The sequence below is a fragment of the Polypterus senegalus genome, chromosome 15 (assembly GCF_016835505.1).
Source record: "Polypterus senegalus isolate Bchr_013 chromosome 15, ASM1683550v1, whole genome shotgun sequence".
In the NCBI taxonomy this organism is placed as follows: domain Eukaryota; kingdom Metazoa; phylum Chordata; class Cladistia; order Polypteriformes; family Polypteridae; genus Polypterus; species Polypterus senegalus.
Window position 1 is genome coordinate 32,465,338 of NC_053168.1, and position 14,296 is coordinate 32,479,633.

The 14,296-nt window shown below is 42.2% G+C and overlaps 1 protein-coding gene across 2 annotated transcripts in view; it reads left to right on the forward strand.

The window, feature by feature from the left end:
* The window catches only part of slc39a4 (solute carrier family 39 member 4), a 90,271-nt gene that overhangs the window by 73,870 nt on the left and 2,105 nt on the right, over window positions 1–14,296 (forward strand). For both annotated transcript variants that reach the window (XM_039737243.1, XM_039737244.1), the window contains one exon: window positions 9,676–9,863. In XM_039737243.1, the coding sequence (XP_039593177.1) occupies window positions 9,676–9,863 (188 nt within the window). The remainder of the gene's footprint in view (window positions 1–9,675; window positions 9,864–14,296) is intronic.

The window sequence follows — 14,296 nt, forward strand, 5'->3', positions numbered from 1 at the left end:
TTGCGATCTCGTTCTTTCGGTCACTACCCATAGCTCATGACCATAGGTGAGGGTAGGAGCGTAGATCAACTGGTAAATTGAGAGCTTTGCCTTACAGCTCAGCTCCTTTTTCACCACGACAGACCGATGCAGAGCCCGCATCACTGCGGATGCTGCACCGATCCGCCTGTCGATCTCACGCTCCATTCTTCCCTCACTCGTGAACAAGACCCCGAGATACTTGAACTCCTCCACTTGGGGCAGGATCTCTCCCCCAACCCTGAGAGGGCACCCCACCCTTTTCCGGCTGAGGACCATGCTCTCGGATTTGGAGGCGCTGATTCTCATCCCAGCCGCTTCACACTCAGCTGCGAACCGATCCAGAGAGAGCTGAAGATCACGGCCTGATGAAGCAAACAGGACAACATCATCTGCAAAAAGCAGTGACCCAATCCTGAGTCCACCAAACCGGACCCCTTCAACACCCTGGCTGCGCCTAGAAATTCTGTCCATAAAAGTTATGAACAGATCTGATCCTCGATTAAAAGACTTGTTAAACAAAAATTCACTCGTTAGAAATAAAGAATTTTATCCGCAAACTCTGATCATTGATGTCAATTCCTGTCATCTGAGGCTAGCAATTCTGCAGTTACTAAAGAAAATTGGCAGTGCAATATGGCATTATGGGAAGACTTTAAAATGTTTTAACATCTTTAAATAGTGGTTTAAACAATAAAATGTGATAACAAATAGCTTCTGTATAATTCAAACCCACAAAGTTTACACTTTACTTAAAAATTTAAATTAATAGATTTGAAAATTATATAATACATTGGAATTGAAAACAAGACCAAACTGTAACACGTGGTCATGTGATGTGTGTCACAAACCGTCGACAGAGCACTCATAATGTAGCTTTGATGACCTGAACAGCTTTGCAGGACCTCCTTATCTTGTAGTTCTGTATAGGATGGTCCAGATCTAATTAGCGCAATTTTCATTACTCTATAACTTATTAATTTTATTACATAGAAAAGCACCCAAAAAATCCCGGACCATCGAGAAGTGTGTGAACCGACGACATGAAGAATCGCCTTTGCTCCGAACTAGAATCATCCCCGCATAAATCAAAGTCATCCAGACGATCTGGATCTGCATAATTAGATCTGGACCACCATGTAGAGTTGTTGTAAGTGAGGGCAGAGTCGAGGTGGGTAAAAGATAAGAGCACTACAGGTATCATCATAAGAAGGCCAAAATTTCCTCCCCTCTAGTTCTTGTCCTGCAAGCATCAGGAATATCTGCTTTATAGATGAGGAGGGGAACCAAAAATTCACAGAATTGTTTAAAAAAAAAAAAAGAAACTTTATTATACAACATACGCCAATTCTCTTTTAAGTCAATCCCAGGAGATGCAATCCAACACATTTCCTGTACTCATCTTTTGTTACCGTGTGTCTAGAGTCTCCTGCATTTTTTTTCCTGGATGTCTTCCACGGTAGCAAATCTTCTTTCCTTCAGCCTCAATTTTAATTTGATTAAAAAACAAAAACTTACTGGGAGTGAGATCTGGTGAATGCTGGATGGTTTTAAGCAACACCCACATTATTTCTGATCAAAAACTAATTTGACTGACAATGTGATGTATGCTGGTGAGCTGTCATGGTGCAGCAGTGTGTGCAGGTGTGGTATCCTGGTACAAAATGCAGTTTTGCGTGTGCAACTGCTCCAGACTTTTGTTTCCTGATACTTTTCCTCAGATGCCTCAGCAGTCCAGTTCCGTATAATGTTGCTGATTAACATTCTGTTTATGGGCAAACTCCATTAATGTTGAAAAACACAATCATCGTTGTCTTGATGTTTGATATTAGCAAACATGAATTTTTGGACTTAAAAAAATAAAATTGTCAAAGCCACACGCACGACTGTACAATAATCAGCAGAAATACATATCTTGATCACGTCTGCACAATGCCAGTCGGCAGACTAATTAAAAAGACTGTGGGCATATGACACCTAGTGGCATACTCAATAACTACACCCTATTCTCGTGCCAAAGACCGATTTGGGAGATTTTGGGTCCCCACTCATAGATGCGCGGAGTGGTGACTCTGAAGTAGGGATCTTCACTGGCAATTGGAAGGTTGCTGGTTCGAATCCCGTAAATACCAAAAGGGACTCTGCTCTGTTGGGCCCTTGAGCAAGGCCCTAAATCTGCAATTGCTCCGTTAATCTGCATCCATCCCTGCATGTAGGCCCTCCAACCTGCAGGGAAAAACTTGGGGGTTGGTGGCAGAATTGGCACTCCAGCCACCATAAAAACCTCACACTGTTCTACTCCATCTGAACTAGTGAGGTGCTGAGGTGTCAACCGTCGCATGGCTGCACTCAGGTTCTAATCTGGGATCCTGACTTGGTTTGTCGTGTGGTGGGTGCAGCAATGCTCTGCATCAGCTTATGCTCCTAACCTCTCGTAAACAGATGTTGCCAGGAAAGTTTCATTAAGGGAGTTAGAAAATCAATGAATAAAAATAAGCAGATTGGATGTATTGTAAATGTGATCTAAAGTTAAAAGTAATGTTTGTGACCATTGGGACTTATATACAGTAACATAGTGGTTTATACAGTATTATTATGGTGCCCCTAACTTACTATAAAACAAAAACCTCAGTACATTTTATCTTAGTGGCATTCTGACAGAAGGAAAAGCTCCTTAAAAGGGGGCTCAGGACCAAGTACAGTGGAACCTCGGTTCATGAACGTCTCGGTACACGTACAAATCGCATGTGAGAGACACGCACACACGGGGCATGAGAGAGACACACACACAGGCACGCGAGACAGAGGCGCGCGCGTGCACACACACACACACACACACACACACACACACACACAGGCGCTCCAGGCTCGGGAAAGAGACACACGCACACACGAAAGAGAGAGAGTGTGAGTGAGCGAGTGAGAGAGGGAGGGCTGGACAATAAGGTAGAAAAGGCTTGTTTTTGTTTTCAGTTCAGTTTACAGCGATTGGTTCATAGCGTGCATTGTGGCAATATTACTTTTCTTGGTGGTTTATTAAATTACAGATTTTTCAAATGGTCATTTTTTTCCCAGTGCTTAAAACTCATTAAAAAAAAAGTGTTTTTAGCGGTTCCTAGCACTATAGCGCGAACTCTTGCAGTGTTAGTTTTCTCTGTTGTTCAAGGTTTTCTCAGTGTTATTCAATGTTTTTACATTTAGTTTACTATTACGCTTTGCATTCTATGGTATAATCTATAATAATAAAAGGTAAAGCCCTCACTGACTCATCACTAATTCTCCAACTTCCCGTGTGGGTGGAAGGCTGAAATTTGGCAGGTTCATTCCTTACAGCTTCCTTACAAAAGTTGGGCAGGTTTTATATCGAAATTCTACGCGTAATGGTCATAACTGGAAGCAGTTTTTCTCCATTTACTGTAATGGAGATGAGCTTCAACGCTGTGGGGCGGAGTTTCGTGTGACATCATCACGCCTCCCACGTAATCACGCAGTACATAGAAAACCAGGAAGAGCTCAAAAAAGCGCTTAAGAAAACATGCATTATATAATTGAGAAGGCAGCGAAACAATAGGAAGCGAGCGAGTGACATATACAACCATATTCATGAGTTCTGCTACTTCGGAAACAAAGCACGATGTAAACCTACACTTTAAATTAAGTTCATAGACAGGCTGCGCTGGCGCTTGTAATTTAGTGCCTGCCCATATAAGGCCGTCCGTCAGCGGCAATCCAATAGCAAACTGCCACGGGTAAATATTCACGGGTGAAGGACTGTGCTTATGGAGAGGAAGATGAGATGGTCAGGGTGGTGTTTGACACAAACTCAGCGAAACTGCGAGAGAAAGTTTTAAGTGCCAGGACTAAGGTAACATTAAATACAGCCACGGACATAGCACGAGATGGCACCAGCACAGCTGGGAACCTTCGATGCATGTACACCGAGTGGCTCACGTGAACTGACGCAGTGCACAGATAAAAGGCAACAGTTCCAAAGAGCGCTGAACAAAAACCGAATTACACAATTGAAAAGGCAGCAAAAATATGAAGCGCCTGATAAGCATATTCATAAATCCAGCTACTGCGGAAACAAAGCACACGGTGGAAAAAGTCAATGTCCCGCTAAAGGAAGACAGTGTAAAAAAACCCGTGCATGCAGTGTGTCAGGTCTCAGATAAAGAAGAAGACGAGCTGTTTATTGATGCAGTAAGAAACGAATCGATGAATGAAACCTGTCTTCTTTACAACGATTGACAAACACGGAATGTAACTTGAACACAACACATCCTCCAAATACGAACCTGATTGAAAGAAATACTGATAATCAAATCCTTGATGACAGCAACACTCAGTAACACTCACAAAACAAATACTGTATATTGACAGTCATGTTACGTTATTTTTTAAATGTTCCCTTTTCTTTTTCTACCTTTTTTAACACACTACTTCTCCGCTGCGATACGCGGGTATATATGTATATATATATATCCCGCTCTACATACTCGAATAATGGATACTTTATTCGCCATCAATGATTGTTTTGGTAAAGCCATACTCCGTGTATTCATTAGATGAACGGTAAAAAAGTAAGAGCGAGGGGAGGATGACTCATTAAGGCATGCAGGCTGTAGTGCGCGTCAACTCTATCTGAATTGCGATCACATTTGAAAAATATATCTTTTCAAGTTCTATTTAGTCCATATGTGTCAAACTCAAGGGCCGGGCCACATCCGCCCGGCGTGTAATTATATCCGCCCGAGATCATTTTATATACTGTATTATTGTTATTAAAGCCCGGTATATGAAGCGCTGGTAACACAATAAACTACAGATCCCATAATGCAGCGCTTCAGCTGCCTTGCATCAGGGTAACCTGAATGCAATTCAGAAGATACAGAAAACAGCATAATTAAATAAGAATCTGACACTTCAGCGGACGTTTTAACCCGTGCACAATCACAAAGTGATTTCAAGTGAAGCTGCTTTTATGGGAGACACAAATGCAGCAGTACACCTTGCCCCACTTTCCCTGTTGCCAAGTACTGTTAAACCAAGTCGTCACTACGGTGTTCCCAAATACGCACTTTGCTGATAAACTGAGCGCACTGAGTTTGCACGGCGCTTTGGTGACTTTGATGAACAAAAAAAGTCCGTCTACATGCGGCTCGAACCTTGTGCATGTTTGGTAGCACATATCTGTGTGAGAAGCTCTTCTCAGTGATAAAGACTAACAAAACAGCACACAGGAGTCGCCTCACTGATGAGCACCTGCAATCCATCCTGAGAATCTCCACAACACAGAACCTCACAGCAAACATAAACGAACCTGTGGCCAAAAAAAGATGCCAGGCGTCCAGCTCTAAAATGACATAAGAGCAAAGACAACTGAATGATTTGATTTGTTATTGCACGTAAGAGCGGGAGTCAACCGTTTTAACAAACAGCGTATTGCACTGATCTGAAATAGCTGTGTGTGTATATATGTAGATATGTATGTATATGTATATATATGTTTATATATGTGTGTGTGTATATATGTGTATATATATATATATATATATATGTATTTGTGTGTATATATGTGTGTGTATATATGTAGATATATATGTATGTATATATGTGTATATGTATAGATATGTATATATATATATATATATATATATATATATATATATGTTTATGTGTGTGTGTGTAAATATATATATATGACAACAACACTCATCACTCACAACAGTGACAAAACAATTACATTGACAATCAGGTTACGTTATTTTCAAAATGTTTCCTTTTCTTTTCATTGCTTCTTTAACACACTACTTCTCGCTGTAAGCTGGTATTTTGCTAGTATATATATATACACACACACACATACATACATACACACACACACATATATAATGTGTGTGTGTGTGTGTGTGTATGTATGTATGTATGTATGTATGTATGTATAGATAGGTATGTATATATATATATATATATATATATATACTGTATATATGTGTGTATATGTAGATATGTATATATATATATATATATATATATATGTATATAGATATGAAGATATGTATGTGTATATATGTCGTGGACTTGGCCCGGACACAGACTGGCGGACATGTTGTTTCTCAACCACCACACATTTATTTACAATATTTACAATGGTCACACAGACCCAATTCAGTGCACAATCCCCAAATACACAGTCCTGGCCACAAATGCCTCTCTTTGGGCTGCCTCCACACCTCCTCTGTGCTTCGTCTTGCCTCCTCACGACTCCAGTGCTGAATGAATGGAGACAGCCCCTTTTATGCAGTCCCCGGATAAGCACCAGGTGTTCCCGGCATTCCTCGCATGGCCACGCCTCAGCGTGGCGAAAGTGCCGGCTGTCCTCCAGGCAGCTCTCCGGGTGTCTCCCAAAGTCTTCCCCCCCAGCACTTCCTGGTGTGGCGGAAGTGCTGGGGCAACAGGTCCCCAAGGCATTGGGGCGCCTCCTGGCGGTGACCATGGGCCCCTACAGAGTAGGGCTTCCATGCCCTCAACCCGTGGCATCCAGAACAACAGGGAAGGCGGCCCCCACGTGATCCAGGGTGGGCTTTGACCCTCTTCCGGTCCCTATGTAGACTCAAACCGATTATGACAGCAGCAATCCAAGCTGTGAGAAAACAGTAAAAAGGTGGCGTGTCAGACATTGTGGTACATTTTCTGATGCAGCTGCCGAAAACAACTTTGTGACGCTGCTGCCAAATACACAAAACAATTACTTTAACAATCATGTTACATTATTTTTAAAATGTTTCCTTTCCTTTTTCATAACTTCTTTAACACATGACGTCATTGCGAATCGCGGGTATTTTGCTCTATATATATATATATATATATATATATATATATATATATATATATATATATATATATAAACTGCTCAAAAAATTAAAGGAACACTTTGAAAACACATCAGATCTCAATGGGAAAAAGAAATCCTCCTGGATATCTATACTGATATAGACTGGGTAATGTGTTAGGAACGAAAGGATGCCACATCGTTTGATGGAAATGAAAATGATCAACCTACAGAGCCCTGAATTCAAAGACGCCCAAAAATCAGAGTGAAAAATTATGTGGCAGGCTAGTCCATTTTGCCAAAATTTAATTGCAGCAACTCAAAATTGTACTCAGCACTTTGTATGGCCCCTGTGTTCTTGTATACATGCCTGACAACATTGGTGCATGCTTCTAATGAGATGACAGATGGTGTTGTGGGGGATCTCCTCCCAGATCTGGACCAGGGCATCACTGAGCTCATGGACAGTCTGAGGTGCAACCTGGTGGCATTGGATGGACCAAAACATAATGTCCCAGAGGTGTTCTATTGGATTTAGGTCAGGAAAGTGTGGTGGCCAGTCAATGGTATCAATTCCTTCATCCTCCCGGAACTGCCTGCATACTCTCACCACATGAGGCCAGGAATTGTCGTGCACCAGGAGCCACTGTACCAGCATAGGGTCTGACAATGGGTCCAAGGATTTCATCCTGATACCTAATGGCAGCCAAGGTGCCTTTGTCAAGCCTGTAGCGGTCTGTGTGACTCTCCATGGATATGCCTCCCCAGACAATCATTAACCCACCACCAAACTGCTCATGCTGAATGATGTTACAGGCAGCATAATGTTCTCCATGGCTTCTCCGACCCTTTCACTTCTGTCACGTGCTCAGGGTGAACCTGCTCTCATCTGTAAAGCACAGGGCACCAGTGGTGCATCTGCCAATTCTGGTATTCTATGGTGAATGCCAATCGAGCTGCATGCTGCTGGGCAGTGAGCTCAGGGCCCATTAGAGGACATGGGGCCCTTGGGTCACCCTCATGAAGTCTTTCTGGTTGTTTGGTCAGAGACATTCACACCAGTGGCCTGCTGGAGGTCATTTTGTAGGGCTCTGGCAGTGCTCATCCTGTTCCTCCTTGCCCAAAGGAGCAGATACTTGTCCTGCTGATGGGTTATGGACCTTCTATGGCCCTCTCCAGCTCTCCTAGAGTAACTGCTTGTCTCCTAGAATCTCCTCCATGCCCTTGAGACTGTGCAGGAGACACAGCAAACCTTCTGGCAATGACACGTATTGATGTGCCATCCTGGAGAAGTTGCACTACCTGTGCAACCTCTGTAGGGTCCAGGTATCGCCTCATGCTACCAGTAGTGACACTGACTGTAGCCAAATGCAAAACTAGTGAAGAAACAGTCAGAAAAGATGAGGAGGGAAAAATGTCAGTGGCCTCCACCTGTTAAACCATTCCTGTTTTGGGGTCATCTCATTGTTGCCCTCTAGTGCATCTGTTGTTAATTTCATTAACACCACAGCAGCTGAAACTGATTAACATCCCCCTCTGCTACTTAACTGACCAGATTAATATCCCATAAGTTTCATTGACTTTATGCTATACTCTGATTAAAAAGTGTTCCTTTAATTCTTTTGAGCAGTATATATATATATATATCGGGGCGACACTCATAACAGTGACAAAAAAATTACATTGACAATCATGTTACGTTATTTTCAAAATGTTTCCTTTTCTTTTTCATAACTTCTTTAACACACGACTTCGCTGCGAGGCGCGGGTATTTTGCTATATATATATATAGTGAACTTGGACCCGGACACAGGCAGACGGACAACATAGTTCCACCACACACTATTTATTTACAACTATTATATACAATTCGTGCTCACAAACCCCTGTGCCTCTTCCACCGATTCCCCAAAGTCCAGGCCACACTCTCAGTCACTGTGCCTCTCTCTCGACCACCTCCCGTCCTCTCTCCAGCTCTGTCCTCTTTCACCGGACATCCACTCCTGACTGGAGGGAGGCGGCCCCTTAAATGGGAACCCGGATGGGCTCCAGCTGCTTCCCGGCAATCAGTCTTAGACACATCCCAGTGTGGCGGAAGTGCCGGCTGCGCACCCGGAAGCCGTCCGGGTGTCCCCTGTCGTCTTCCCCCCAGCACTTCCTGGTGTGGTGGAAGTGCTGGGCTCCAGGGTTCTTCAGGCACCTGGGGCGATCGCCCCCTCGTGGTCTGGAGGAGGCACAAGCCCTCCTCTGGTCCTCCTGGGCGTCCAGCAACACTCATAACAGTGACAAAACAATTACATTGACAATCATGTTACGTTTTTTTCAAAATGTTTCCTTTTCTTTTTCTTTACTTCTTTAACACACTACTTCTCCGCTGCTGTATTTTGCTAGTTCACTATATTTGTGCTTAAAAGCTAAGAAAATATAATTTTACATACAGTTTGTACGGTCTGGAATGGATTAATTGTATTTACATACAATCCTATGGGGGAAATTGCTTCGGTTCACGACCAAATTGGTTTACGACCAGAGTTTTGGAACTAATTATGGTAGTGAACCGAGGTTCCACTGTACGCCCATTGGCCTAGCTTTATACAGACCCCATTAGGACATAAAGAATCAAAAGTATTACTTTGCATTTTGTCCAGTGTTACCAAATAACACCAAGAAGAAAGGGCATCATTTCTACTACCCATTTTCTGAACTCTTTCATTTCCCATTTTCAAGGTAATGCCCAAGCGTAATGAAGATACTCTCACCCTTATTGCCTGCTCCCGTGTTCCACTCTAATATCCAAGATGATGCTTCTTTTCTTCTCACAGGTGACTTTGCTGTTCTGATGCATTGTGGTTTGACTGTGAAGCGAGCCATCCTGCTGAATTTTGGGAGTGCCCTGACTTCATTTATTGGACTGTATATAGCGCTTTCGGTATCCGTGAACCAGACAGCGCAGGAGTGGATTTTCACCATCACGACTGGCCTCTTTCTTTATGTTGCTCTCGCTGACATGGTAAGTGAATTGTGTTTTGTATGTTTTTGCTGTTGTATAACAAAGTAAATATTCATCAGGTTCCCTTAGGCAAGCAGGCTTGCATGGACCTTCAACTCATGGATGAGAGGAGACCGTTCAGTCAATCGAACAGTCAAAGAAAACAATTAATTCTATGATCTCATGCAGACAGCAGGTTATTGAACTTCAGCAATTTGTACTGCTGCATACAGCAAAATTCCTGATTGTGTGCTAATAAGCTGATCAGCAGTCTTCTACTGTCTGGTCCATTTGCAAGCCAAGAAAAACCCCAACTGCAACTCAGTCTAACTTAAGTAAGAATTAGTTTACACAACACAGTACTTCAATTGTTACGCGTCTCACTTGATTATTCAGATATATTTTTGCCAAATCCCTGATTCAATAGAAATTATTCATTTTACTTCATTTCACTTTCTGATTGATATTTTCTGGTTAGGGTCATAGTGGCCACACGCAGTGGCTCTTATCCTCAAAACTTTGTCCATGTTCTAGTGGGAAATTTTCATCTATGTTCAGACCAGGTGAAAGGCAGATTCCTTGCAGTATGTCCTGGGTCTTCTCTCGGTGGGAAGTTCAGTAAATCCTCGCTATCCATGGTTACCTTTTATGTGCTTCTATAAAAGTGTAACCTACTTGTATAGTAAAACATTCCTGAGAGGCAAATTGTATGGCAGCAACATGTGAAACAGAGCAATAACAGATCTGTGTAGCCATAGATATCCATGGCAGCCCATACTCTACACTGAATGGATCAACATGTGTCTGCCCGGCGTACAGAGGCGTAGGTAAGCCATTGGAGCATTCATGACAGGGCTTACAATAATTCCCAATGAATGAGGAATTCCCAGTAAGTGCAGGTCATAAGCTTGTTCTGATTAAGCCGTTGTCCACCGAGTACACCTTCTATTGCTACTACCGACTGGATGGTTTAGCGAGATCCTCAGATCTGCCCTGCTGCAGTTGCTTGCAAACTTTGGTGGAGTGCCAAGAAGACGATCGAACTTGACTATCTAGAGCAGTGATGGCGAACCCTTTAGAGACTGAGTGCCTAAACTGCAACCCAAAACCCACTTACTTATTGCAAAGTGCCAACATGGCAATTTAACCTGAATACTGAGATTTTAGTTTAGAAAAAACAACTCATACATTAACATCTTTTGTTAACATAATAGCGGAGCTTTCGATGATACAAACAACTTTTTATTGAAAGGTAAAAGTTAGCATTTTGAACAATGAATGTGATTTTTGCTGTTGTATGCACACTGATAATTTGTCTAACCTTGGCTCATACTTTGTAAGTTTGAGAGCAACACATGCAGCACTCAGGTCATCTGTTAGTCTGTTTCTGGTGTCAGATTTGATTTAATTCAAAGCTGAAAACAGCTGCTCACAAGCATAAGATGTTCCAAACAAAGTAAGGAAAGCAATCTCAACTGCCTTCATTGACTTAAGATTATTTGGCAGAGAATTCCACACTTTAAGGATTCCATTATTCAGAGCTAACTGTGCTGTCCTTTGTCATTCCTTCTGTCTTCTCAAGTGTTTCATGCAGGTCAAAGAATTTATTTTTCCAGAAAGAGCTTTCTTGAAATTCCAATGGCTCCATTTCCAGATTTCCTAAATCTAACCAGTGTAAGCAGGAAAGATCAAGTTCTTCAAATTTGGCTTTATCTGGAGAAGTAAGAAAACACAGGGTTGTCTCCACCTTACAGAACTGTAAAAATCTGCTACTAAAATTCACCTTTACAGCTGCTCTGATGCTAGAATGCTAGAAAATACCTTGTAGATTTCCTGATGGCTTGTAGGATTGTCTGCAAATGTTGTAGAATATTTAAAATGCATTTTTAGATTTGGAAAATATTTCAGCTGCCCACTTTCCAACTTTCAAGGTCTCTTTCAAAAACCTGCAGTTTTCTCTCAAATGTTTTGATATCATAAAACATCCTTTCTGTTGTTTCCCCTACACCTTGTAGTTGTTTGTTCAGTACATTGAAGTGTAGTGTAAAATCTGTAAAAAAACATGAGATTGGTAAGCCAGGCCATATCAGTGAGCTGTGGATATTCCTGCCCTTTTGCATTCATAAACAGCCTAATTTCATCCAAACAGGCTACAGATCTCTCCAGGACTCATCCTCTGCTCAGCCACCGGACATTATTGTACAGAACTTAACAATTATACTGTGCCTGAACCCCGTCAAGAAGTGCATGAAACTGTCGAAAATTCAGAGCATGAGCCATAACGTAATTCACCATTTTTGTGACATCTTTGAGGACATCATCAAATGTTTTGCTGCTTTCCCTGGCACAAAGAGCTTCTTGGTGTATAATACAATGGAACTGAATGACTTGATGTTTTGTTTCTTTAACAAAGAACTGTATGAAACCAGATGTTGCCCCCACCATAGAAGGTGCCCCATCTCTAGCAATAGAAAGCACTTTTTCTGATCTTATGTCTTGTGACAAAAAAGCCTCCATCACAGCATTGTAGATATCTATCCCTTAAGTTCTTTTAGGCAAAGACACCAGGTTCACCAGCTCTTCTCTCATGATGTCACCAACAGCATAGCGCAAAATTACTGCTAGCCTTGCATGATTATTTATATCTGTGCTTTCATCCAAGCACATGGAGTAACAGGCTGGCTTTTGTAAGTCAGTGGTGAGCTGCTGACTAACATCACTTGCACTGCGCTGGACTTGATCTTTAACAGTATTTTTACTAAATGGCATCTCAGAGATGCGTCGAATAATTTTATCCTTGTTTGGGAAATCATGAAAAAGGGAATTACTCCCAGACAACATGGCTGTTTTGATAATATCCCCATCAGAGAGGGGCTTACCATGTTTTGCTATGCAGTGTGAAATCTGAAAACTGGTAGCTGTCAGATGATTTGTTCTAAAAACATAGTTGCAAAAACTAAGATACTGGGAATGATATTTCTTCAGTTTCCCTTCAAGAAACTCTTTTCTTTCCGTTTCACCAAGTTTGGCAACACTTCTGTGGTTGATGTCAAAGTGCCGTCTGACACTTCATGTGCGACACACAACACTTTTGTTACACAGAATACATAACGCTTTCGCGTTGCGTTCAGTCACTCCAAATGACTCTCTCCAGGCCTCTTGGAATGATCTTCCACTATCTGTTCTTGCTTTTTTTGCTGTACTAATTTTTTGGATGTTCAAGACTTGGAGTCTACAAAAATACAAAATTAAAAAAAAAAGAAAGCACCCAATACAAATCTATACCAAAAATAGCTAACACTATTAGTTAACACTAAAGAAACGGATATTCCCTGAATCAACAATCTGCTCCCCTCTGCTATGCCACGCTGTGAGCCATGCTCCCCTCCAACTCCACCACAGGAATCACCTTCACCACAGACTCAACAGGCTGCTGTCCGTGCCACACCCTCACCTGCATGTGAGCCGCCCGCCTTACCCCAGATAGGGGAGGGAGGAAGTGTTCCCATTGGGCTGCTGGACAGGGGGGCAGGTGATGTGAGAAATGTCCTCAGGTGCGCCGGAGAGGGAGAGGGGAGCAGCCTGGCCCCGCTCCCCTCTGGCTTTCTAGTAACAAACTCTGACAAACTCTGCCCTGGAGCGATGGCATGCGTGCTCACAGAGAGGGCTCTGACTGCCCCTTCTGGCACACATGTCATAGGTTCGCCATCACTGATCTAGAGGAAGAAGAAGTTGCAACATGATTTCCATAGGTGAACCTGCAGAGGGATCATTATTAAGTCTCAAGGGACAAGAGTGGAGTGGCACATCCTCCCAACTCCTTCTACCATTGCCAGACCTGAACCAATTTGCCTAGACACCAAATCCAAAAAGGACACCCAACCTATAAAGGACCCTGCAAGTCCTGCCCTCTTGTCCCAGATGAGCCGGAATCATTAAAATGTGCTTCCTTTCTTCCTTAGTATACAGCTGCAGAGGTCCAGGTACCTACCTGTCTGCTTTGGCAAAACAGTTTATTGACTTTATTCTCACAGCTTCTGTTGTGTTGTAACTCTGCACATTCACATAATACTCCTTGGGTTCTCTGTATTTTACACAGTTTTTTAGACATATTTATTAATTGCCATCAATGGCAGGGAAGCTTAGTGCTAATATAAGTGTTTTGAGCTTAGTTGATTATTGGTATTTTATGTGTTTTATGGTAAAAATTAGCAAAAGTGTATAGTGAATTGGGTCCATAGGAATCTAACCCAAATTTTACCATAGGATTGTATCCCCAGTGTCAGTTTCTGCAGGGGTTTTCAGGAATGTAACGCTCATGGATAATGGGACTTAGCTGTATATGTTTCTCATATTTTTTAGACAATAAGTCAAACAGATTGAAAAATTCTAACCTGACAAATGAATAGCAGCCTCAGTTAATTTTACAAAATCAGGAGTGGTTTCTAATGTTG